This window comes from Cryptotermes secundus, unplaced genomic scaffold (assembly GCF_002891405.2).
Source record: "Cryptotermes secundus unplaced genomic scaffold, Csec_1.0 scaffold690, whole genome shotgun sequence".
Lineage (NCBI taxonomy): Eukaryota > Metazoa > Arthropoda > Insecta > Blattodea > Kalotermitidae > Cryptotermes > Cryptotermes secundus.
The window spans coordinates 18,016-43,906 of NW_019740662.1; the positions used below are offsets into that span (position 1 = coordinate 18,016).

General features: G+C 40.9%; 1 protein-coding gene across 2 annotated transcripts in view; it reads left to right on the forward strand.

The window, feature by feature from the left end:
* LOC111872536 (conserved oligomeric Golgi complex subunit 8) overlaps nucleotides 1-24,391 on the forward strand; it is a 33,069-nt gene extending 8,678 nt beyond the window's left edge. The window contains exons 1-5 of one of the 2 annotated variants that reach the window (XM_033754742.1): nucleotides 9,427-9,500; nucleotides 14,632-14,752; nucleotides 19,278-19,567; nucleotides 20,826-20,981; nucleotides 23,931-24,391. In XM_033754742.1, the coding sequence (XP_033610633.1) occupies nucleotides 9,446-9,500; nucleotides 14,632-14,752; nucleotides 19,278-19,567; nucleotides 20,826-20,981; nucleotides 23,931-24,157 (849 nt within the window). In that variant the 5' untranslated portion in view covers nucleotides 9,427-9,445 and the 3' untranslated portion in view covers nucleotides 24,158-24,391. Of the gene's footprint in view, nucleotides 1-9,426; nucleotides 9,501-14,631; nucleotides 14,753-19,277; nucleotides 19,568-20,825; nucleotides 20,982-23,930 lie in introns of those variants that run through there. The other variant, XM_023866555.2, reaches the window with a different exon arrangement.
* The last annotated feature ends 1,500 nt before the right edge of the window (nucleotides 24,392-25,891 follow it).

The window sequence follows — 25,891 nt, forward strand, 5'->3', positions numbered from 1 at the left end:
TGCTCAAGAACCCATCACTGGACTTCGTCCTGAGCCACATGAATTAAACCCTCACCTTCACACCATGATTTTCAGGATACCTTGCGCAGTGCGCATGCGTTTGCCAAGTAATACCCCTTCAAGCTTTTCGATTAAAGTTTTATAATTCTCATCGCCTCCATTTGTGTTACGTGTCTCACTAGGCCATTTCTTGTTGTTTTAATCACCCTGTAACATTTGATGAAGAATACAAATTGTGAAGCTTCCGATTACGTAACTCCACCCTCCTCTTACTTCATCCCTTTTGGTTCAGATATACTCTTCTTGGTGCCCTCAAACTGCCTCAATCGATGCATTTTATTATATTTTTATTATTTTATATAGACCTGCTGCAGGAACGGTTAAGCCTACATGATGGTCTGAGACTTCAGACTACACCATATACTTTCCTGTCAGTTATAGATGATATCATAAATTTGCCACACTTTTTCGTTGCCATTGTATGAATTTTATAGCAAGATTTCCTGTATTGTTCGAATGGTACAAAATGAAAAGTATTTTCTGGGGGACACTTGAACAGTTACAGATTTCAGCTGCAGAATATTCCCTTAATTTATGTGAGACACGAATCGGAATGCGAAGGCAACAGATCATTACGTAGTCTGCTGTGTTAGGGTCATACATATATCACACATCAATTGCAAACTGTGAACAGGCAGCAAGCACTACGTATAATTGCTGTATCATTCCGCTGTAAAACGTAACAGTTCAGTTTTCATATGAAAGAGAAGAAGCCACGTGAAAGACCCGTATGTAGATGGGAAGACAGTATACATAAGCGTTCTTTTATTTTTTCAACATAAGGAAAGTAGGCGAAACATGGTTATCGCAAAATAGAGTGGGAGAGCATATAGGCATATATATAAGGTAAACCTATACTGTAACAGGCCGTTGAGGCCCGTAGGGTTGTGAGAACCCCATGGTCCTACATTTTCTAAACAATATGCTTAATACTGGGGGTAAAGGCCGGTCGGCATGTAAGGCTGACAACCTCACCTCTATGTTTGAGCCGAATGTCTAGAAAATGTGGCAGCCTCGGCGTCTCACAATCCTATTGGCCTCCATGGCCTGTAGAGGGATTTACGTTGCCACGTAGTATGGAGTAACTCTCCAAATGGGTTTGGATTGAATATTTGGTTTCTTGGCCACTTATGCGAACAACTCAGAACTACAAGCAGTTGCAATGCCACGGCTAATCTCCACAATTCACAGATCACGACAGCACCCGCTAGCCTTTTCCAGCCTACTGTGTCTTCACCAGTCATTTCCTGGTAACGACTTCTAACAGTGGAGATACTTCAGCTTCCGCGCCCGAGACCTGTCTGAATGGCGGCTCCCTTCCAACTGTCCTCCAGCTGTCCCTTTTCTTCGCAGCCTCCCTTACAGAACTGACTTGGTTGCCCCAGTTGTCTTCCTTATAACTTCCCGGCACGGCCCGCGCAGTCATCATTTTTGTATGCGTATCTGTTGCAGCGGGAACGCGTTTACCGAGTCGTTCCCTAGCAGTGGTTGTCTGTTCTTGCTTATTAAGAATCTGATGCTTAGCATCAGATCCGTTCAGTAGCAACGGCTGATTCTCTGGCTCCACAGTTCTTGCGTTTAGCAAATATGCCACAATATACACTGAAGTGCCAAAAATCATGGGATAGCAGTATGTAAATTTATTTTTAAGCGGGGCCACCGTCCCTTGACGGCTTGGGAATGCCCAGAGCAGTATCAGTTGTGAGGTGTTCTCCCGTGAGTCAGGTTGAACACCGGCCAGTCTGCTCATAGCAAGCCGACGTGAATTATCGGAGTTTGAACGAGGCATGATAGTGGGTGCCAGGCGGATGGGACATTCCATTTCCGAAGTTGTGCGGTCATTCAACATTCCTCGATCCATGGTGTCACGTGTGTACCGGGAATACCTTGTGGAAGGCATTTCCACCTACCGTGGACAGCGCAGTGGCCGACCACGGGTGCTTAATGATCGTGACCAGTGGCGTCTAGGTAGAATTGTCCGTGCTAACAGACAAGCGACACTGGCCGAAATCACATCCACATTCAATGCAGGAGGTACCAGATGCATATCCAGCAGGTCAGTGCAGCGGTCTTTAGCTTCCATGGGATATGGCAGCAGAAGACCGACCACAATGCCTCTGTTAACACCACAACACCGGACACAGCGCCTCACCTGGGCTTGTGACGTCGCTAATTGGACCCTGGAGGATTGGCAATGTGGCGTGGTCCGATGAGTCACGGTACCAGTTGTTTCGGGCGGACGGTAGGGTTCGGGTGTGGCGCAGACCCCATGAGGCCATGGACCCCAGTTGTAAACAAGGCACCGTGCAGGCTGGTGGTGGTTCCATACTGATGTGGGGTGTGTTCACGTGGCATCAGTTGGGTCCTCTCGTCCACCTAAACACGTCATTGACCGGTGACCGCTACGTTACACTGCTTGGTGACCATTTGCAGCCCTTCATGGACTTCATATAGTACCCCCACAACGATGGGATATTCCAGCAGGACAATGCACCGTGTCATCGGGCCGGAGTTGTCCAGAATTGGTTCGAGGAGCATTCTGGAGAGTTTCGACGAATGGTGGGACCACCACGTTCGCCCGACATGAACCCAATCGAGCATATATGGGACGTGGTGGAGAAGTCCATTCGCACCCAAAATCCTGCACCTACAAATACCAGGGAGCTGTGGGCGGCTATCCAGACGGCATGGCTCAACATCTCTCCCGAGGTCTTCCGTCTACTTGTGGAATCGTTGCCACGTCGACTTGCTGCACTTCGCCGGGCTAGAGGGGGTCCTACACGATACTAGGTACCTATCCCATGATTTTGGCACTTCAGTGTATATATGCACTTGCGGGAAAATCTTCTATAGTAATATGTAGTCACAAAGAACGTAGTTACACTCAATATCTGACAGTGGCTCTAATGGTTTAAGTCCCGATGAGGTCATTGGATTTTTCAATCGACCTAATCCTTCCAGCCGCACTATGGCCCTGGGGTTGACCCAGCCTCTAACTGAAATGAGTACCAGGAATTAATTAAATCATTTTCCTGGGGAGTAAAGCACGGCCGGCGCGTAAGGCTGACAACCTTACCGCCATCTTTCAGCCGATTGTCTAGATAATGTGGAGCCCTCAATGTCTCACAACCCTATGGGCCTTCACGGCCTGTTACAGGGATAGCTTTACTTTACTTTTTTACTTGACGTATCGATGAAACCATTACTTGAGAGCGTGCATGTATGCTGACCGCAGAGCCTGATAACAGATGGCCCTGTACGTCGTAGTATGTACGTAACTCAATTTGTCTTAACGGAGCGGGTAAAGGTAAAGTTGTCACTATGGCTAATTAAATAAGCACCAAGCCATGAGGATGTATGGGGAACTGAAGCTATGGTTCAACATTATTGTCCTCGGCACTAGATGGAGGTGAGTGGTTTGCTTGATGTACATGCTGGTTTAGTCCCGAAGAAAGTGCCCCCGGTACACACTGGATAAGAGGCTGGGTGTGATCCACGGTGAACGGAATTAAGTGTGACATTTACAAAGGAAAGGAAGAAAGGGGGTGACGGATAAATATACGAACCAGGATTTTTCCACTACTATAATTATATTCCTGTGAGTAATATTGTCACGTGATGGACTGACTAGACTGGGATTGGATTGGTAACCTGATTTATTGGACACTTTAGCACAACTCATGACTACACGTTACAGATCACTGTCACACAGAGCAGTGTTCTAAGTCACGGTCTTCACTGCGCTGCTTAGTAGCGGCTTCCAACTACAGACATTCCCCTTCCTCTGGGTTCTCGAACTGGCCCCGGCGTCAGCTATTGCAACTCTTGACTAAATGACTCTAGATTCAAAGTCAAAGTTACGTTACAACCGACGGTCAGTCGGCCAGTCTGTCTTGGAATAAAGCACCCATCTTGGGCTTAAGACCAGATCTTTATTACTGTAAGATAGTTGCAGGCTTGTTGATATGGGGCTCTTTCTCTGGCGAGAGGATAGGTCTGTCGTTTGCCAAAGTCACAGTCAGCATTAATAAGTCTGTTGTCAGTATGTACAATTTACATTGTACATGTTAAATGTATGTATTTACTACATTTACACGGCCTCTGTCAGTCCAAGCACAGTACAGCAGTTCATGCCCTATCATTAGTAGCTCCTGCTACAACGACAGTCTAGTCATTTGAACGGTCGTGTGCTTAACTTCCGCCAAGTTTAAGCCTCCTGTATTTCCTGTGTCGGAGTTCACCTTGTCCAGTGTTGCTAACATTTGCATTTTTGTGATTTTGTACGACTTCTGTTCGTTGCCTGCATAACTTTGTTATATATGTACGGAAGTTTGAAAGCCAACTGCTTAGCTTGACAACTCGTCCTTGTTATATATCCGCGGCACGGACCACACAGAAAACGCCGTCTTCTTTTGTTGCGTTCATGTCTGTTACGGTGACCACATGATCGCTACTGAGCCATTTCCTAGTAACGGCCATTGTTTGCAGAGCCATTCCCTGGCAACGGCTCTCTTCTTGCTTCACAATTCTGGCTTTCAACAGACACACCATGATATGTACTTAAATTGTTTTAACGTAAATGACAGAGGTAGGAGGGAAAGGAAAGATAAATGGCTATAAGACAGGAAAATAAAGGGATGGAACAGGAATAGGCCTATTGGAGAAATGTGGGAAGGCGGTACAAGAGAAATGAAGGGAAGAAAGTGTGTGAAGGATGAAGATATGAAAGGAATTATTATCCACGGTGACTAAACCTAAGCATGGACCGAAGAATCACAACTAGATGGCGGGATATTCCGAGATCCCTTGATGATCATTTCACTTCATGCAGGAAAACGCATGGGCGCTTCATTCCACATCACTTCCAAATCGTCATAATAATATTATGAGTTCATCTTTTGTGACTACAAGTAAATTACGTTTGTAATTGATGCAGCATATCTAAAAATTTCGTATTTGTAAAATCAGCAATTCGATGTATGTTTCCCTAGGAGGCTTACCTGCATAGGCGCTGAAAGATCGTTGCCATGCATGGAAGGATGCATTTCACACATTATCTTCGTGTTAACGTTTAAATGTTAATATTATAATTAAACTGCTTTTACCAATAATCTGTTTTCGTTAAGGTTTCAGTTGCCCTTTTCTTCTTGTGGTGGGATGAGACTGAGTCCAATTGGCACTGCGGTCACTGTTTGCCCTATTGTACCAGCCCCGGATGATAGATGATGATAAATGTGGAGCAGTCGGTGGAATGAAAATTGACAGGGGAAACCAAAGTACTCGGAGAAAACCTACCTCAGCCCCACTTTGTCCGCCACAAATCCCACATTGCCTGACCTGGGCTCGAAACCTGGCCGCTGCGGTGGAAAGCCAGCGACTAACCCCTTGAACTGTGCCACGACCATTTTAATGGCCTTGCACCAATGTGTCTGCGTGTGTTCAGATATATGTGATATTCAGTGAATTGATAGCACCCCTACTTCGTGTTTGGGAATTGCCGGTTTCAAATCTTTGGCCCCTAGGCTGGCTGTTCCGAGATTTTCATGTTTTCTCTGTCTCTACAGACAGATTTTAGGATAGTACTCAAATTAAACCACGACTGGTTCCGTCCACATCTTCTACCATTATTTATCCATTAACAAACAAAACAAACTCCGTGGTTTATAGTCCACAAGCAAACTATACCGACCGAACGACCGCCGCTTGTCGGCGAAGTTAGTGCCAGCTTTAGCGGATACATGGTGTTGCGTGGTCAGTGCAACGAATCGCCACGGCCGTTAATCTCGGTTTTCTAGACCGGAGCCGCTCTTTATTTGAAATAGCTCCTTAGTTATCCTCACGGAGCTGCGTGGACCCCGTTCCAGACCCACTACTTCTCAGAAAATCTGGTAGCGCTGGAAATCGAACCCGGGACTTCATGAACTCTGACCACTAGACCACAGAGGCCGTCCCCTCTGCAGTAATCTAGTGTCGAAAATGTCGACCACTGCAAGAATTACTGTATCTGAATGCATGTCACGTCTGTGTCAGTTGCCATTCTTTTTGAACTATGTGGCCAAGAAATGTTTGGGATTTATCCCCAGTATTTGAAGTTCTTAAGGAGTTTATACGTACGTACGTAAAGTGTGTTATTTATCGGTGAAAGGAAAGCAGTTGTGAAGACTAAAATGGTGGCCAAATGCATGAATTAAAGCTGACACTTCTAGGGCTAGTTTAAAATATATGTTAAAGACACAGGACCTATGGTGCTTCTGCTATACACTTAACTGAATGATCTGCTTGTATTAGCCAAAGGGCACACCATATCATGATGCCTGTTTCAATCAATGCATGATTACCTGTGTATCGTATTCTAGACTTATATTAGGGGTTTGAATGAACTTTTTTTCTAGCATAGCCTGCGGGATCTTCCCTGAAGAAGCAGTGTGGAGTTTCTTTCTTAGGATGGGGGGGGGAGGCCTCATCGATTTACTATAGTTCCTTGAACTGTAAGGCGTTCGGCGAGTTTGAGAATGCGCGTCTTTAAGTTCAATATTCATCTGCAGATTTGACTCATTGTTAGTGAGCTCGAATTCTTAAGGCATTTATCGGTGTATACGTTTTTATGATTCTGTTCCTTTTTGTTCGTGAACTCAAATGGTACTTGGTAAAGGTGAAAGGTAAAGTTTTCCCTGTGCTTAAATAATTAAGCACCACGCCGTGAAGGCGTAAGGGGGAGTGGATGTATAGATCCAAATTTTCGTCACCTCGGCACTAGTTGGAAGTGAGTTGTCAGCTTCACGCCCTGACCGCTTAACCCCCGAGGAAAGAGCCTTGGTACCCATTGGATAGGTTGGGTGGACCCCAGAGCCGGTCTTGACGACGTAGGAAAAGGAACATTCATGACCCTACTGGGACTCGAACACCGATCCCTCGGTCGTGCCTCCCGTAGCCAATCCCTATACTGACTACGCTATTCCGGCTTTTCGAATGGTACTTGGAGTATAGATTATTGAACGATTTGTAGGAGCCGTGGTAGCACAGTCGGTATGGCGACTCGCATAGTGCTTAATTAAGCACTACGCGAGTCGCCATATCGAACGGTTTGAACATTTTTGTGATTTTTTTTTCTATGCCCATGTTGCGTACAATGTCAGTTGTATGATTGAACTGTTTACAATATTATATTTGAGCATCCTGTTACACTCACACAATATATATGAGACAAACACCGTCTTAAGTGTAACAATTTAATTGTAGTTCTTTCTTCTTTCCCTCCTCCACACTACATGTTTCGGCCCTAAATGGCCATCATCAGGTGTGTATTCTTACGTAGCTGTTACACTGCCTGTTAAAATTTAAAATCACCAGTCTTTCTAATTGTATAAAATCTTTGTTAACCTACACGCGTTAATTTGTTTTCTAAATTTAGCACTTTTTTAAAACTTTAATTCAAGTTAAAATGTCTATAAGATTTCTGTTCTTTTTCTTTTTCAAATTTTGAAATTAAAATTTTCTCAGGGTACATGCCCTATGTCTATAGTGCTGCAGCGGCCACATGTAGTGTGGAGGAGGGAAAGAAGAAAGAACTACAATTAAATTGTTACACTTAAGACGGTGTTTGTCTCATATATAATGATTGAACTGTTATACGTTTTTATTATTTTATTGCTTCTTGACTGCGAACTCGAAAACTGATACCAGAATTGGGGGGTTACAGACATATATATTTCTTCCTCCTTTTTCCTTGTATTTAATTGGTTCGGTTACTGAGATATCACCAACGAACTTGAACGAAACTACTGAATATAGGAGTATGTATGGTCGTTACTTGATAGCATGCAAGTCTGCTCGATTCGTATCTAACTCGAATTTAAAAAGTGCTTGGTTGAATACTAGAATGAGACATCATTATAGTAGATGACAATTGTCCGACATAAGTCATTGAGAAATCGCATTCTACTTTAGCTACCTACCGGTTGGCAACATTATAAAAGTGTATGTCTTACAGTATTATAAATATTGTTATTTTGGACATTATCCATTAAAATAGTGTTAACTTCATGACTCGATGTAATATCGATACATTCTAGCAAACCTTTCAGCGCCGTCGACATATCAGAAGTCTGTGCAGTATACTGTGAAACATGTCTCTGCTGGACCATTCGATCAGTCAGCCTAAAAACACCGTCCTGTGTATTTTTCAAAACTCAACGTTTCGGAGACTGGATTCTGTCTCCGCCGTAAGGTAAAACCTACTCAGTTGGGCCCAATCGATAGAGCTAGTCCCTATCTCCGGACACCTCTGTCAGCTTCAAGAAGGGGTATACAAGCCAAACACATCAGAAACCATCTGCGAGAGCTATGAGAATATTCAATTATTAAAACTCCACACGTGTGAGGCCTTGCACCAGAGAAGTATCTCGATAGAACTCATCACTGGAGAGAAGCAATACTTCTTATGGTACCAACATAAGAAAAAAAAATCCCACTCAAACTACACTTGACGGAGTTGTAGTTTCTTGACTTCTGCTGTAATAACGGGGGTCCAAATGGGAGAGATGTCCAGACTGGGTTGGCTGATCGAATTGTCCAGCAGAGACATGTTTTACGGTATACTGCACAGATTTCCGCCATGTCGACGGTGCTGAAAGGTTTGCTAGAATGTATCGATATTACATCGAGTCATGAAGTTAACATTATTTTAATGTTTTTCGAAGTTATTTATGAAGAGCTGTGTGAAAACGTTTGAAAAACTGCACGGAATATGTACCAAACACTTTTCGTAAAGTTTTCCCCCTACAAAATTTGAAGGTTTTGTTGTCCCCCCCCCTCCCCGCCCCCCAAATGAAAGGTGTTAAGCTTTAACACGCATTTTGGGGAAGGGGAAAGACGGTCTCGCGGGGTTACAAAGCCAACAGACAGACGACATGCGACCCGCGTGCCACGAGTTGGACAGCCCCAAAGTAGATATGGACTCTCTCCTTTTGTTCCGTTTGATTCATTTACTGTCGAACTTTTGTCGTGTCCATAAGCCTAGCAAAAAGAGTTTCAGAAAAAGCGTGAAATTGGCTCGAGTTCTTGCCAAGCAGAACTTTGATACAACAGAAATACTGGGAAAAGATGCTTCTGTATTGATCTCGGGGCTTTTCCGAAACGTATTTTCTCCGTTTTCCACGTTAAAAATTGCTATGTTATTAAGCGTGATCTTACGATTTATGGCAGCATGCGCTTTCGAAATACACTGGATGGATACTGCTAAACGATTGTCCATTGCCAGATTACTATCAGGCCGGCTGCAGTGGATCACGGCGTTTTTAAAGGTTATCAACGGAGAAATATGTTAATGCACAACCAACATCTCATAACGTTTGTCTACTTCCTGTTTGCTGTATATGGAGAGGTTATGATGTCTCTTGCTGAACCGTTTTGCATTTTTCCTGTTAAGACGGAATTCTGTCGTAAGTCTGTGTGCAGTGAACTTTTAAGCCGACTTGTCATGTGTGAATTCGTATAACGAATATTTTTTTCAGGTTAAGTAATTCGTTTCTGTAAAACATATTTTCAAATACGTTTTACAAGATTTTAACATGAAGGAAAACTACTGTAACCGCGTTCATACACACTCCCTAATATACCGAGTAGGCATTGGTTTTACAGCTGCCCCTGGCTTGCATTTTAAATTCCGTTTGGAAAAATATGAGTAGTTCATGATTCATCGAATGATAGGACAATTTGTGATTGATGAAATCGAAAGAACGTGGAGGGAAGCTCCCATAGCCCATGTGGGATTTGAGGTTCTGACACCTGTGTTTATGTAGAGTTCTGTCTCCTGTGATATAACACAGTGTAGTGCGTTGAAACTCAACCTACGTTTCGGTTGGTTTCTTGCCTGACTTATTGTTCGACTCTGAAGAGGGAGGCGACATGTTCCTCGGAAACGTCGATTGACTTTCAACGGATTACACTGCGTTATATCCCAGAAGACAGAACTCTGCCCATAGCCCATATCCGGCACATCAAAGCGTTTGTGATTTATGTTCTTCCCACTAAGTAAGAAACCACGTTTCACACCCATAACGTTATATGGCAGAAGTAAGGTAAAGTTGTCTCTGTGCTTAACTAATTAAGCACTACGCTATGAAGGCGTACGGGGGAGTGGGTGAACAGATCCGTATTTTCTTGACCTCGGCACTAGCTGGAGATGAGTGGTCAGCTTCACACCCAGGCCGCTTTACCCCCAGGGAAAGAGCCACCGGTGCCGATGTATAGGAGGTTGGGTGGACCCCAGAGCTGGTCTGGACGACGTGGAGAAGAGAAAATTCTTGACCCTACCGGAACTCGAACTCCGACCCTTTGGCCGTCCAGCCCGTAGCCAGTTGCTATACCGACTGCGCTATCCCAGCTTCTATGGCAGAAGTAGATCTATTTTTATGTACCTTTGTCTCCAGTCTTCTGCAGACGAGAGGACAATAAGAGGTTTTGTGCTGAATATTTAGAAGCATGTACATAATTCATTATTTTTCACAATTTCATTATGAACCTTCTGTTAAGGAGGATGAGATGGGAGGGTATGTAGCACGTACGGGATTCTGGTGTGGGAAAGCCAAAAGGAAAGAGAGCACTAGGAAGACCTAGACGAAGGCGGGAGGATAATATTGAAATGGATATGGACCATTGGAGAGCTGTTGTGAACACGTCAATGAACCACCGGGTTCCAGAAACTGTTGGGACTTAGCGGATTCTCAAGAAGGACTTAGCTGCATGTAGTTAATTGGCTGGTTATTAGTTCCACTGATGCCACTGACTGAATCTGTAGAAATAGAGGTTGTTTGACGGTATACAAAGATCATACCGGATGCATCACTGTAAATTACTATGAAGTTGCCAATAGTAGTTAAATTAGTTGCATAAAATACACTGTCACGCGTCATTCACGCATAATTGCTGTTGAAGATACTTTAGGTGAGAGCGGAAGTCTTAGTTAAAGGTTATCTCTGTAATAGTGTCGAAGTACTTTGTGTGGAAGATTTTTTTCCTTTGATGGCTGGCACGGACCTAGGTCGGTTGAAGGTCGACCACTATGTACCCTACCTCTGCCCTCCCAGTACCCACCTGTGAGAGATTTGGGCTTGGTCCTTGCTTTACCTGCGGCAAATTGGAACCTCCTGCCCATCTTATGTTGTTGCCCCCAAACACGGTGCTAGTACAGTCTGTGCATGTGCTTACGTTGGTAAGTTTTAATTCAGTGGCAGTTGTTCACCAAATTTAAAGTTCATAATTCTTAACATTGTGTGTGTGAGCCCCACATGCACTGGCTTTTATAAATACGGAATTCATACGTATACTGTATCAGCTGAAGATGTAATTTAGTATGGAATGATAAACTGTAATATTGTTGCAATTTGGGAGGCCTGTGGAATGAAGTAACCGCGATATATTTAATAGTGCTATCCCAGCAGTTTCTGGATGGGGTGGAATAAACCGTGAAAGAATCTCAGGATATCCCGTGCTGACTTTTCCCTCATGTTCACGTTTAGTCACGCGAGGAAATATACAGAATATGGGTGTATTTCCTCAACTCTAAGACATATCTCCCCCCCCCCACGCTTTTTAAATTTCTGATATTGGGGTGCATCTTGCATTGGTGGCGTCTAAGAATCAATGTTGGAAAATTATGATGTATTACCAAAGCGCAAGGAAAATCTTCATATCCGTAACGCTAATCCTGGGACACAAAAGGTAAAGTTGTCCCTTTGGTTCATTAATTAAGCACTACGCCATGAAGACGTATGGGGGAGTGGATGTATAGATCGACATTTCTGGACCTCGGCACTGGCTGGAGGTAAGTGGTCAGCTTCACGTCCCGGCCGCTTTACCCCCGATGAAAGAATCCTGTACCCACTGGATAGGAGGTTGACTAGTCCTGGGACATTAAACACAGAAGTAACAACAAAGGAGATTCTAAAAAGATTTTTATGTATTTCCATTATTGAAAAGTCTTTAGATGTGACAGTGTACAAAGCATCTGATGGAGGCTTGGAGGCCTAAAATACCAAATAGTTACATTAACTAATTCTCTGTGATGAAGAGATATCGGTCATCGTTCATTGTTACACCTATGCTCATTGCTGCCTCTTATAACCTGTCTTAAAAGTCAACACTCGGGAAGAGGAGAAGGATGGCTGTCGTTGGTAATGTTGAACATTCGGCTATCGTCTCATTTCGCTGCTGGATACGCTTACTGCTACATATAGATGCATTTTAATTGTTGCACGGAATTTCAAATCCAAAACTCCATAGGTAATTCACTCTGTACATTGTCTTCGGTACAGTTCCGTTACGACACGACATTAAAACAAAATTAAGGTTGCGTCTTACAAGGAAGAGTCAGTAAATACGTCACAAATTGAAGTAAGACAGCTGCAATGGACGTAATAGGTTTTCCATGTGTATCACTAGGTAGCAGCACAGTCCAGTTTCGTGACAGCCTAGGTAGCAAAAGCGCATGTTCATGCTCAGAGGAAGGTTTCAGTAGTCAAAATGGCGACCATGCTTGAGACGCATACTACCGAAGAGTAGAATTTTGTTGTGTTTTTTTTTTGGACTCAAAGCAATGGATATTCATAAAGAAATATTTCCTGTTTTCGGTGTGATGTGTTTGTCGCGTAAAGCGGTTCGCAACTAGGGTCGAGAAGTTCCCTCAAGGGCGTTTGAAGGTATCATATGATGTCGGACCGGGTCGCCTTGTTGAGATTGCGATAGAAGCAACTGTGTAGCGGGTAGAAGAGTTGATACGAACTTACAGGAGGATAACGATAGACGGTATGGAAACTGCACCAGGGTGCTTCCATTGTTTAGCATACAGCATAAATCATGATTGTTTGAAGTTTCGGAAAGTGTGCGCACTGTGGGTGTCCAGAGAATTGACGGATCGAAAAAATATCAAATGAACCGAATGATTCTGCCCTTGCAACATCTCTTATGGTATACAAAGGAAGGAGAAGATACTCCTATGATTAACAGGATTGTTACTGGGGACGAATCATGGATGCATCACTACAAACCCGAATCAAAGCGTGCTTCAATGGAATGGAAACATCACAGTTCACCTTCAGCTAAAAAACTCAAAGTTTAAGGTTATGCCATCAACTGGGAAGGTTATGCTTACCGTGTTTTTGGATTCTCGGGGAGAATTGTTAGCCCATTTTCAGAAGCTTGGTAAAAATGTGAATTCTGCATCATACAGTGAAGTTCTGTTGAAGCTTAGGGATGCAACTCGCAGAAAACGTCAGGCCAACTGGCAAGAGGGGTACTGCTTTATCATGACGTTGCCGGACCCATATAGCCCGAGAAACCCAGGAGAGAATTCAAGAACTGCAGTGGGAACTTCTTCAACATCCATCTTAGAGCCCGTACTTGGCCCCTAGTGACTTCCTTCTGTTTGGACCGCTAGAAGACCACCTTGGTTTCAAACGTTTCCCTGATGTTGAAGTTGAAACGGAGTTGCAGAAGTACCAGAGACAACAGTCAAAAGACTTATTTGCTGCGTGTTTCAGGGCACTGGTAAAGTGATGGGGCAAATGTATCGATTTTGGTGGAGGATATTGTCGAGAAATAAATGTTTTTTTTCGGGTTCGAATATTACATGTTTCACATTTTATACTTTCCCTCTTACAATCGATGTCTTAGGATCCGAAAAATACGGTAATTCCAACAGTTAAAATAATATATCCATCTACTTGAGTACATTAGGGCGATCCATAAAGTGTTTTTGAATGCCTTAAACCCAAGTTTCTGAGCAAATTTTCTGCTTCCCATGGAGGCTGGGGGTGATATCCTAGCAGCATCCATGATGGTTAACATCTGTGGTGGTGTAAACCATATGTGTATACCAAGTTTCATGACCATCAGTCCGGGCATTCAAGTAATGTTAAGGTTATTAACTCAACAGTTTGAGAGGCTGCAGTGTGGGTACTACTGATTGGAGGAATTTATGAAGTTCGCCATTGATATGGCCTCAGGTGTCACGATGTATTTGTACATATGAATGATTGGTTCAGGCATTCAAGTAACGTTATTTCCTGATAATTTGAGAGCTTCAGTGTCAGCATTACTGATTGGGAGGATTTATGAAGTATGCCTTTGAGATGGCCTCAAGTGGCATGATATGCATAGTAAGTTCCATAAAAATTGGATTGGACATTCATTAACTGTTAAGGGTAGAGATACACATACAAACACCCACACAACACAGCAAGATGACCTCATAAGTCTACTGTAATTTTTTCAAAATATGGAAAGTAGGCTGAAAGGGACATCATACATTTGGCTGTTTATTAAATAGCTTAGCCTTTCTTATTGGTGTTTGCTTTAGTATATTGAATAATATGAGGATTTGCATGATCAAAATGTCACAACAGAACTGCAAAACAATTGTATTTAATAAAAAATAGTGAACACTGTGACATATCACAGAATAGTTTTGTGTTCCAGTTACAATCTTCACAGAAGTGTGAAGCACAATTAGTATCTAGAATGCTATTTTTATGCACCATGTAGCCTCATTAGAATTGTTTCTTTTTGTTCCAGATGATGAAAGGAATTATGCTACAAAGGAACTGCCAACGGCAAGGTGGCGACGTGAACGTAGATGCAGGGACAGGCTTGGTGATTACACAAAATTGCAACAGAACAAGACTACCAATGTCAGGTACTGTGTAAATCCTTATCATTTTTACAGTACATAAAATGAAATTTCCAGATCCAAGACCAGTTTAAGTAGGCCATATAGAGCTCCCAAGATCCCATGCCTAATTGTCTGTAATTGTATTCACCATACAGTGAGGATAATTCACATATGAGTTGCCTGATAATAAAATCTGTATAGTGACATAAAATCAGTATATTCCTACATTTCTATATGTTCTTTGCACAAATATATAAAATGAACACACAGTGGCCTGGTTATGTTTGCCTGTGTACATGTTCCCATCTCTAAAATAGTTGGGCACATTTAAATTAAGTTATCTGTACTAAAGGCTGAGAGATGAATTTAATTTTTGTGAGTGCTGAACACTGATTTAACTTGAAGCACTCTTCATACTTTCTTGAATTTTTAAGTTGCTCACTGTACAAAAAATTAGTACATATATATGACATAAACTGTAAATCTCATTAAGCTCTATAACTTTTATTTGAAGCATTTTTCAGTGAGGTACAAATTTAATGGAATATAATGAAATTGTATATGACTGTGCATTGGCATATCTGTGGCTCTGTTGTCTTCCCAACGGTAGATTTATATTTGCAATAAATAAATATGCAGCCAGTGATTATGTGAAATACAAATAAAACGTTTCAAGAATACAATGTTATTAATCCTGTTCATAAAATATGATATTAGAAGTATAGTACTTTTTGACAGACAAACGTTGAAAGTGAAAGGGATGCTTCAGAAATATTCTTGATATTATGTTTTGTATTTTGTTTCACAAGTCATAAAATGATTAATTTCTCATAACTGTAGCGTGATTAAATCATTATTGATTTTTTTTTCTTGGCACTACAGCCCCAGTGGGGCTAGGCCTACCTCCATGAACTTCTCTGTTCACTTCGGTTTTTCTAGATCATACACATTCGGTAGGACTCCTTGGGCGGGTGATCAGCTCATCGCAAGGCCTCTACCTGTACACAAACACAGAAAAATGTACACACACACAAACTAAACATCTGTGCCCTGAGTGGGACAGTATTGATTTACCCCTCATAATTTCTTAATGCAATGTACTTTTGTTTTTAAAACACATTTTTTGGCCGTTCAAGATACCATTGTTTAAATAAAATTAGATGACCAGTGTTGGTCGAAATATATAGTGTGCATACACCAGTGATGCAGAAGAGATTTTAACATTTGAAACATTAATAAAGGTTTTAAAAATCATGTTGCATGTGAGGCAGATAATAACTAACGGAAATAAATAAGTGATGTGCAACAGAATACTAGGATACAATATGCTGCTGCGATGCTGCTGATGATATTTTTCAAGTACTTACATATTGATCATGTTCATAAAACTATTGTGATCATTGTGTCAGCATATTCTGGAAGTTAAGAAGTTATCCACTTTGCTTACTACTACGTATACCCAAGCTTTGCTGTTTGGAGTATGTAGGATGTAGGACAGTGAAGCTTTAAGAGGGCTCTCTTCAGTTAGAAGGGGAGTGTTGTGTAATATTCATAATGAATCTAGTATACCCATTTAATTATTTAGGCTGATTAAATTGTGTTGAAATGAAAGCTATAATGAAGTCCATATACTTAAACATTTGTCTGATATATTTCCTATTCAGAACGGTTTATTCCATTTGCTTTTCAACTTGACTTTAGAATATGCCATTAGGAAGGCCCTGAAAAACCAGATTGGATTGGAATTGAATGGGACACAGCAGCTGCTTTACTGTGCTGATAATGTTAATTTATTGAGCAAGTAAACACAAGGAAGAATTAGTATATGTTGATTTCTCATCACCAGAATATAGGAAGAAAACGTTACATAAAGATAGCTTATAGATCATTTGAAAATGTGAAAAAATTCAAATATTTTGGACTATAATTACATTCATGAAGATTGTAAGAGGGATTCAATTCGGAGAATGCTTGCTACTGTTCAGTTAAGAATTTTCTGTCTTTCTGTCTGCTGTCAAAAAGTGTAAAGATTGTGTATACAGCATTAAATATAGCTGTGTGTTTGTATGGGTTTGAAACCTGATCTCTGAGGATATTTGAAAACATGGTGTTTAAGGGAATATTTAGACCTGAAGGATAGGAGGCTGGAGAAAATGGCATAATGAGGAGCTTCATAATTTGAACTGCTTACAAGGTATAGTTAGAATGTTGAATTCAAGGAAGATGAGGTGAGTGGAACATGTAGCACTTACGGGTGAGAGGAAAAGTTTATTGATCAAAGACATGAAAGGAAAATACCGCTTCTACGATCTATGCACAAATTATAGGATAATATTAAAATGAATCTGAGTGAAATGAGGTTGGAAGATGTAGTCTGAATTATTTGGCTGAGGATATAAACAGGTGGCAGGCTCTTGTGAACATGGTGCTGAACCTTCAAGTTCTACGAAATTTGGATAATTTCTTGATCAGCTGAGCAGCTGTCAGCTTCTCAAGAAGTCTGTGCTCAGTGGAGATGTTTTCCTAGTCATTTATTAAAACGATAAATTTCGCTGCAGGTTCACAACAATTTAACCTGTAATTTTGTTGTTTTACTCCAGTTAAATTAGGGCTATATTTAAGAATTGTAGGCATATATTCATTAGAAATATGTGTAGTTGATTATAAGATGATGTGCTTTTTAATTATAAATAATATATCTATGATTCATAATTTACCCATTGCCCAGTTATGGTTGTGTCATTTCTTATTGTGCTGTAACTGAAAGTGATCCTGAAATTTAAAGGTAGAATTGTCCCTGTGCTTTATTAAGTCTCACTCCAGGAAGAGGTGTATGGGAGAAGTATAGCTCCACATATTCAAATTTCATCACAAGATGGAAGTAAGTAGTTAGCTGGAGAAACAGTGCCATGTAGCCTGCCCATTGGAAAAAAGCCTCAATAAACTGGTGCTGGATTCCATGCTTTGCTGAGTTTGGGCAATGTGAATAAAGAGGAAGAGTTCAAACTCAGCAAAGCATGGAATGCCAACACCAGTTCCTTAAGGCATTCCAACACACGTAATCACAAAAATTCCAAGAAGACAGAGAAAAAGAAAGAAAACAAAATAGTCTGACAACAAGGACATGAGATTAAGCAACATGGTAAAAGGTTAGAGTCAGATGGGTGACCACAGAGTTTGACTCTTCCCTTCTACTACATAATACACCAATAGGAAGAAGCAGCGATTTGACAAACCAGTAGAAATATCAGTGACATACATTTGTAACCGCTCCACTGTCACTCACTAATTTAAGTGTAATTAGAATGATCAGTAATAAAAATTAAGTGCAGGTAACAAGTAATACCAAAGCCAGTGGGACATAGTCACATTCTTGTTTTCAGGACTGGACGTATTCCAAATCTTGATGTTACACAGGAAGCACCCCCTGTGGCTTTTTCCGAGAAATTTTGTTTGCGAGTAGCACGGCGGCAAACTTTGAGAATTCGATCACTGACAGGTCCTGCATGTCGTAACTTAAAAGTAGGCAGTTTTGAAACCCACGCCAAGCAGGTTATCTGTCAATGTACTGTCAAAAACGACATTAGGACTTTAAAGTTCAAAGCCCAAAATTGCAGCCAGCTGACTGGAGATCCAGAAATTGTGTAAACCCCAGTTCTCAAAATTACCCAATCAGTGGAATTAAGGGGGAGTGACTTAGCAGAGGAACTGATGTCCAGGGGATCTCAGTGTTTTCAGACAAAGAGTCACAAGTTAGTTGACAAACAGTTGCCAAACAGTCACCAAGTGCCTGCTACTCGTAAATAATTCGGAAACAAAATCTGTGTTTTTCGCTGTTCTGTATAACCTCAAGTTCAAAGTGCTAAAGAAAGTGTAAATTGTAATAATAACGTCCGTTATACCAGGACTGTGGTAGATAAGGGCCTGTATATAAGAATCGTTTGTATTGACTGTGTGTCATCAAGTGAAGTGAAGTGTTGATCTCAATAAATGGTCACATTGTTTAAGTGCAAAGTAGCATTGAACCAATTGCTTCCCTCCCCGTCCTAAGCGAGGCCCTAGCAAACGCCCTGAGAAGGATCCCAGCTCTACCCACAGCTGAACTAGTTGACTATCACCTTTACCCCCTTTCCAAAATAAACCTCCGACTATTGTAAGCCGACACCACCTGAGCTTACTGGCGCCCAACCTAAGAAGAAGAAGAAGAAGAAGAAGAAAGAAGGAGAAGGTCGATGAACAACGCGCGACTAACCAACCGAGGGGGGAAGTGAAGGTGAGGTAAGAACGGTTACAGAGTGAAGAGGTGGAGCCCAACGTAAGGGCTGGACAGTTACAGAGAAAAGAAGGTGGAGCCCAACTTGTGGTGCTAAAAGTCTCACTGAGCGGTTAGACATTCTTTCACAACATCGACCCTAATGATGGAGGCCTAGGATATGTCTGAAATGATGGCTTTTACTTCAGCGCTGACAACTCATCTCTTGAGAGAATTTGGGCATATCGTGGATAGATTTCTAAAACACTGATAGTGAACAAATTTCGCTTGTTACAGCTCAACGTATGATACACCTACAACCCTTCCATTACCAGATGTGCTGGGGACTAGCACCCATTCTTCCACTACAGGTGACACTCCCCTGGATATGACAATGACTAGGGGCAGTAGACCTCCACCATCATATAGTCAGACATTAGCAAACCACCGAAATGCCCCTGCTCGTCCTTCAGTCATTACATGTGCACCACCTGCTTCATCATCGTGGGGAGATCGAACTTCAGATGTTAAAGGCTCGAATAAGGATGAAAATGGAAGACAGGGACACCGGCGTGAGTTGCTGTCAGGTGAGTTTCTACTCTACTGCATTGTGGAAACTGAAATAGGCTAACATGATTTTGTATATAGAAGGGGTGGTAATTCTGTCTTTCAGAGTTATTCAATTTCCAACTGGGCCTTGAAACTGTTCTGTTTTATTTTCATTCTACTAGTGTCTTGTAACTTTAGTGTGATAAAGTCTTTAATATTTTAAGAATCTGCATGAAAATTATGCAAAGAAGAATTATATTTTCATGTGTATTATTTAATATTCATTGTTGCATTATTCATACATTTCAGATCTGGAACTCATATTATAACAAAACTTTCAGTGTGTGTTTTGTCTAGCTTTGAGCAGTGTTACAGGGTGCTTTTAAATAATGATGGTTTGGATCGATACATGTATGTAAGATGAATTCACGAACACTTTTGCCATTTAGAATCAGTGACGCAATTTGTCTTTGTTCTCAGTAGACATCCATGACAATTTTACATGATGAATGTAAACATCTCTTGAGTTCTGAGTGAGATGGTTTAACGTTAAAATAAGTTAAGATTTTCATAATCTGTACTGCTGCCCCAGTACAAGTATTACTAGGGTGATTAAATGAAGTTGGAAAGGTAGTACATATAACAGTACATGTAAAGAAGATTGAAATAAACATATGTATCAAAGAGATACTCTATACAAATTGCCATTTATAGAAAGAAGAAATGTTTTAATTGCCGTGCTTCAAGATTTGCATCAAGGCCATTAGTGTATATAAAATCACAAAGAACACATTTGTAACGCATATGTACTCTAGACTGGAGTGTGCTTTTCCATTCTGATTATTGCAAACCATTTTTCTCTTTGGTCACTACCCAGGAGGTACAGAGTGTGACATATCATTGTCATATTTTAGGTATTTACATGTAATTTTTTATTTGTAATTATTTTCTTTACACTTGACAGATGATAAGTTGATTGATGAATGATGAAGTGGAAAGAATTTTTAAGGTAGCAGTCATACCTAATTGAGGTACTATCCTGAAATTTGTCTAAAGGGACTGAAGAAAACACATAAATCCTCAGGCAGGATAGCTGATGTCTGGGCCAGAAATCAAAACTGAGCGTCTCCAATATACAAATCTAGAATGACATGAGATCTTGACAATAAAGAGACTGTTTTGGATAGAAATCACTTGTATTTCATCACTAACTCCTAGTGGATGTAACTCATTCAGTTTGGTCACCTTCAAAATACCCTACCAGCTTTCTTTATGCGTAAAAGTTTTGTTTTTCAGGTATGTGTGATCCTGTTATTGATGAGCACTTCAGACGATCACTTGGCAAAGATTATATGAGCCTCTTTTCTTCAGACAGCAGTACAACAAACAACAGTAACAATAACAATAACAACAGCAATGGCAATAGTAGCATCACTGTTACTGGTCTCTCAGGTATAAAGAGTTCTGCTTCTTTTTATTGTGTTTACTTGCCTTATACTGCCACAGTCAATAAGTTCGTGGAATGGCTGCCAAGCATCGTACAGGAATTTACTGCCAGTATGTTTCAGCAATGTCTTCGACAGCTATATCGACATTGGAAGACTTGCATAGCAGCCAACGGCAACTATTTTGAGGGCTGATGTGGATCTGGATAAGCGTGTGTGAACACCTTGTAATATGATGCGAAAAAACCACATTCCACGAACTTAATGAGTCTACCACGTATACAGGGTCATTCACTTGATAGAGGCCCTGGATTAATAACTGTAAATCACACAGTAATTTACTGTTGAAAATGGAACTGGCACCACTATGTACTTTGAAACACTGAGCCAGTGCCTTTCTACCTGAATTATGCCATTCCCTCTTGTCTGTGATTCCATATGTGTGGCAAAATAAAATATATGACTGAGCAGCATGTTTTTCTCATATGCTTTTACTGGGTTTTGGGATCATTCATACAGTGTCAGGCAACTTTCAGAATCCATTTCCTTATTGTAACACCATCCAGCCAAAACTGGGAACTAAAGAACCGTCAAACTAAGCACAACCTTCATTGACCAGGATTATGTCGTAGGTTGTGTGGCATCAGCTCCTGTCCTCATCACAAAGTCATTACATCAGGTGTAGCAGGAGACTGACATCGTATTCACTGTGCAAGAAGTAGCAAAGAATGGAAGAACTCACCCATTCCATGATACTTTGGCCAGGAAATCCAACCTGCAGACATGCATAAAGGAACGGCCTATTGCCAATGATTTCAGACATTCAACATCTAAGACATAACATGTTTTTCTGTTATAGCCTTATTTTACCTGTTGGAACACATCAACTCACAGAATACATGTGTGGGCTGTTGCAAATCCTCGTTCCATTCACAAGGACTCCCTCTATCTACAGAAAGTGGGAGTGTGTTGCGCTCTTTCATGTACCTGCATAATTGGCCCCATTTTTCTTCCACACAACCATCAACACCAATGTCTGCCTTGACATTTTCCAAACGTCCTACCACTCAGTTACTTTCAACAAGATGAGACAATGTGTCACACATCCAAGCAGGCCTTGGTAGAATTCAAGAGTTTCTTAAGGCATAAGATTGTCTGAGAATGACTTCAGCCACTCCAGCCTCCAGACATCACGCTGCTGTGCCTCTTCTTGTGGAGTCTGCTAAAGGATAAAGTGTTCAAAAAGAACCCTCACACTGTTTACAACCTGAAAACAAACACTCTCTTGTACTTGCTGCCATGCTTCTTACATCATTCACAGACACAGAACACTTTGCCTGCCAGTGTCTCAGGTTACAAGTTTTGGTTTGATTGGTTAATTATTGCATGATTCATGATCAGTAATTTGGGGCCTCAGGAGAAGTTCCAAACAAAAACTTCAGCTCATCAAAGGAGGCAAGGTTAAACCTCAGATACTGTTTGCTGTTGTATAATGAATATACGTAAAAATATGTAAAATATATAGATCCACTTCTTGCTTGAATTTTCTCCCAAGAGTCTGACACTTATTGGCAGTAAATACTGGGTTCTTGCATGAGGATGATTGTGCATTTATAGAGTGAAATGGTCAATGGTATGCAGTTGAAAGTGAATCTGAGCTTTGACTGTTTTTTTTTTCCTTGGCACTACAGCCCCAGTGGGCCTAGGCCTACCTTCATGAACTTCTCCGTTCACTTCGGTTTGACTGTTTTACATTTATGTATTTCTTGAGCCCTGCCCCCAGCTTCCAGTAATGCTTCTAGGGAATGAGAGTGGACTGTAGAGTTTTGTAATGGTATTTTAAGATTTATTGTGATGTGATATTTTCTCACTATAGCCTCTTAAGAGTTTGAGGTCAGTTCCCCCCCCCCACTACAGTTTCACTGTACACCACTCCGCTGTCCTCTTCATGCATCTTGTACTGATTTTACTTCCGAGTCACAGCAATTTTGGCTTCATATCTAGGTCTCCACATGCAGCTGCTCTGTGGCTGCTTCTAAGATCACCATCAGACTAAGATTATCATCTCCTTGCCTTACAACCACAGTTTTATGCCCAGTGTCATTCTTGAAGTCTCTGTTGAGTTCTCTGTTTACCGCCTTGGCTTCCTACAAAGAGAAGAAATAAAAACGACATGTACTAATTTGGTTTAAAAATTGTAACAAAATATTCTTAAACATGTTAATTGTAATTTATAAATATTTTAACATATTAGTACAAGCCGCTGTAGTTGTTAAAAACATTCGACTTTGTACTCATTGTATTATGATAAAATTGTACGTAGACATGTATATTGATATTCAGAAAACATATTGTAATAGTGGTTTCTAATTGTATTGATATCCTTCTGAAGGTGGTCTGGTCTATAAGACCGAAACATGTTAAGGATAAAATATTGAACAGGAGAAGAAAGACTTCACCATTTACACTGGATGGAATTAATTAACCTTTTATAAGGTAAACATTTTTAGGAAGGATTTGAGGTTCTTACAGCCAGTGCTTATGAAGAGTTTTCTGTCTTCTGGGATATAACACTATGCAGTCCATTGAAAGTCAACCAACATTTATGAGGACCATGTCACCTTCACCTTCAGTGTTGAAGAATAAGCCAAGCAAGTAACCAGCGTGAAGCAGATAGCAGGCTTCTAAGATGAATGTGCTTCTGGTGTGAACATTATGGTTACTTTAACAGAGAAGACTTTGTTGCAGATACATTTCTGCAGTAATTCCCGTAAGCATGTTTATGTTATGTTATCTGCTAAAGTTGGCACTGACTTCGCTGGCAAGCGGCAGTCGCTCGGTCGGTATAGTTCGCTTGCGGACTAAAACCACAGAGTTTTTTTCGTTTATGATAGAAACTTAATTCATTTTATCTGTCTCAACTTATATTACACCTTGTGTAACGTTTCTGTTGCAGTTGATGATCACTTTGCTAAAGCTCTAGGCGAAACATGGATAAAATTACAAGGACAGACTTCAAGCTCTGCATCCTCAAACACATTAATCACAAAGGAAAAGAAATCCTCAGCAGCACCTTCAACTGCAACAGTGTCTGTGTCAGTTGCCAAGGAAACTGGTCCAAGCTCTGCTGCAACTCCTGCTGCATCACATCTCCAACAACGAAGAGGGCTTGTGTCAATATAACATACCAGTTTTCTGTCTCAGTGTATATAACAAAGTTGAATTCTTATAAGTGATTTGAATAATTTGCTGCTGAACTCAGTGACAGAGTGTAAGCAATTTCATTATTTAGTAAATACATTATATGCAATTACTGTGGCCCTGGATATTAGGATACACTGATATTTTATATGTCTGCATGTTTGCTTTTGCCAGGAGAATATTTAAAAGACTATGAAAATGTTTTAAAACATTGAATGGTGTTGGAGTTATTTGAAACTGATCAGAGTTCCTCAGACAGTATCGTGGAAGATAGAATTATGTATATAGTGGCTGTTGTGGTCAACAGAATTGTGGTTCATTGTCTCTTGATATAACAAACGGAACCACAATTTGTATTTTTCACAGCAGTGGGTGTTCAGGTGGTGGTCTCTATGGTTGTGATGCCTTATAATCTTGTAGGTGCATACCAGCATTTTGGATGAGCATGCTGCATCCGTTTTCATGGTCAAAATGAGTGGGTTGAGAATATGTTACCATATCCTCACCTCCCTCATCCTGAAGACAGAGGCAGCTTATTCCTCCAAAATATCTGTATCCACTTACAAGACTGCATGATGTCACAGCATAGGAGAACTTGCTGTGAATAAACAGAATAATTTTAACATCCAGTGAAATTGATATCTTTGCTTGATGTGGTGCCGAGGTCAAGAATGGTGGAACTATGCCTCCATTTCCCCATCTTCTTGGTATGTTGCTTAATCAATTAAGCACAGGGACTTCACCTTTTATCTGTTGTGGTAAAGAAACAGGTTGTTACAGCCATGGCTTCAGTTGTCATATTGTTATTTAATTAATTTTCTCACAAAAGGAAAGGCACTTTTTTTTTCTTTAATATTCGGATCCTTTGAACATGTTAACGTGCAGATTACAGTATGCCACCATGATTCATTTAGTTTTGTAATAATGAAATAATATAATGACATTAGCAGATTTCATTCATCGTACATTAGTGTCCATGGCTCTTCTCATTATTTATACTTCTAATTTCATTAGTCTGTTAATCCATGACTAAATCTGACACACAAGCACTAGGGAACCCTACTGGGAAATATCCCCTTGATTGGCCAGGAAGGAGATTAGTGGATATCATTAATATAGGTCATAGGAACAGAGGTTCTGAGGACGGGATAGTGAATGGAACTAGCTCAGGGTCATGTCGAATGGCAGACTCTGGTAATCAGCTCTATTCAAACTTCATATTCTGTTGTCATATTATATATGAATTTATGTTTAAACTCCAGTATTCAAACTGTGTTCCATGTCCATAAAAATATGTTTTCATACTTTCAGTGTTTGATTTGAGCATACAGAATATTGTGAGAGCCAGTATAGCTCAGCTGGCATGGCACTTAAGCTAGGGATCAATTCCTGGCAGGGGCAAGTGATTTTTCTCTTCTCTGCAGCATCCAGACTGGCTGCAGGGCCCAGCCAGTCTTCTATCTAGTGGATACTGGGTGGCAGGGAGGGTTAAATTTGACTACTCATTTCCACCTATTAATGAGGTTAAGAATACATGGCGCTATACCTCCATTCCTCCATATATAAACTTTATGTTTACTGTTTATGGAAATATTGATTTGATTTTCAGTTGGATGTTTCTTCTGTTCCATGTGGGACTATACTATAGGTTTGTTTTAACGGTGATTTCCCTTATTATTTCATTTTGCTGTGTACAGTACAGGTACACAGCTATGT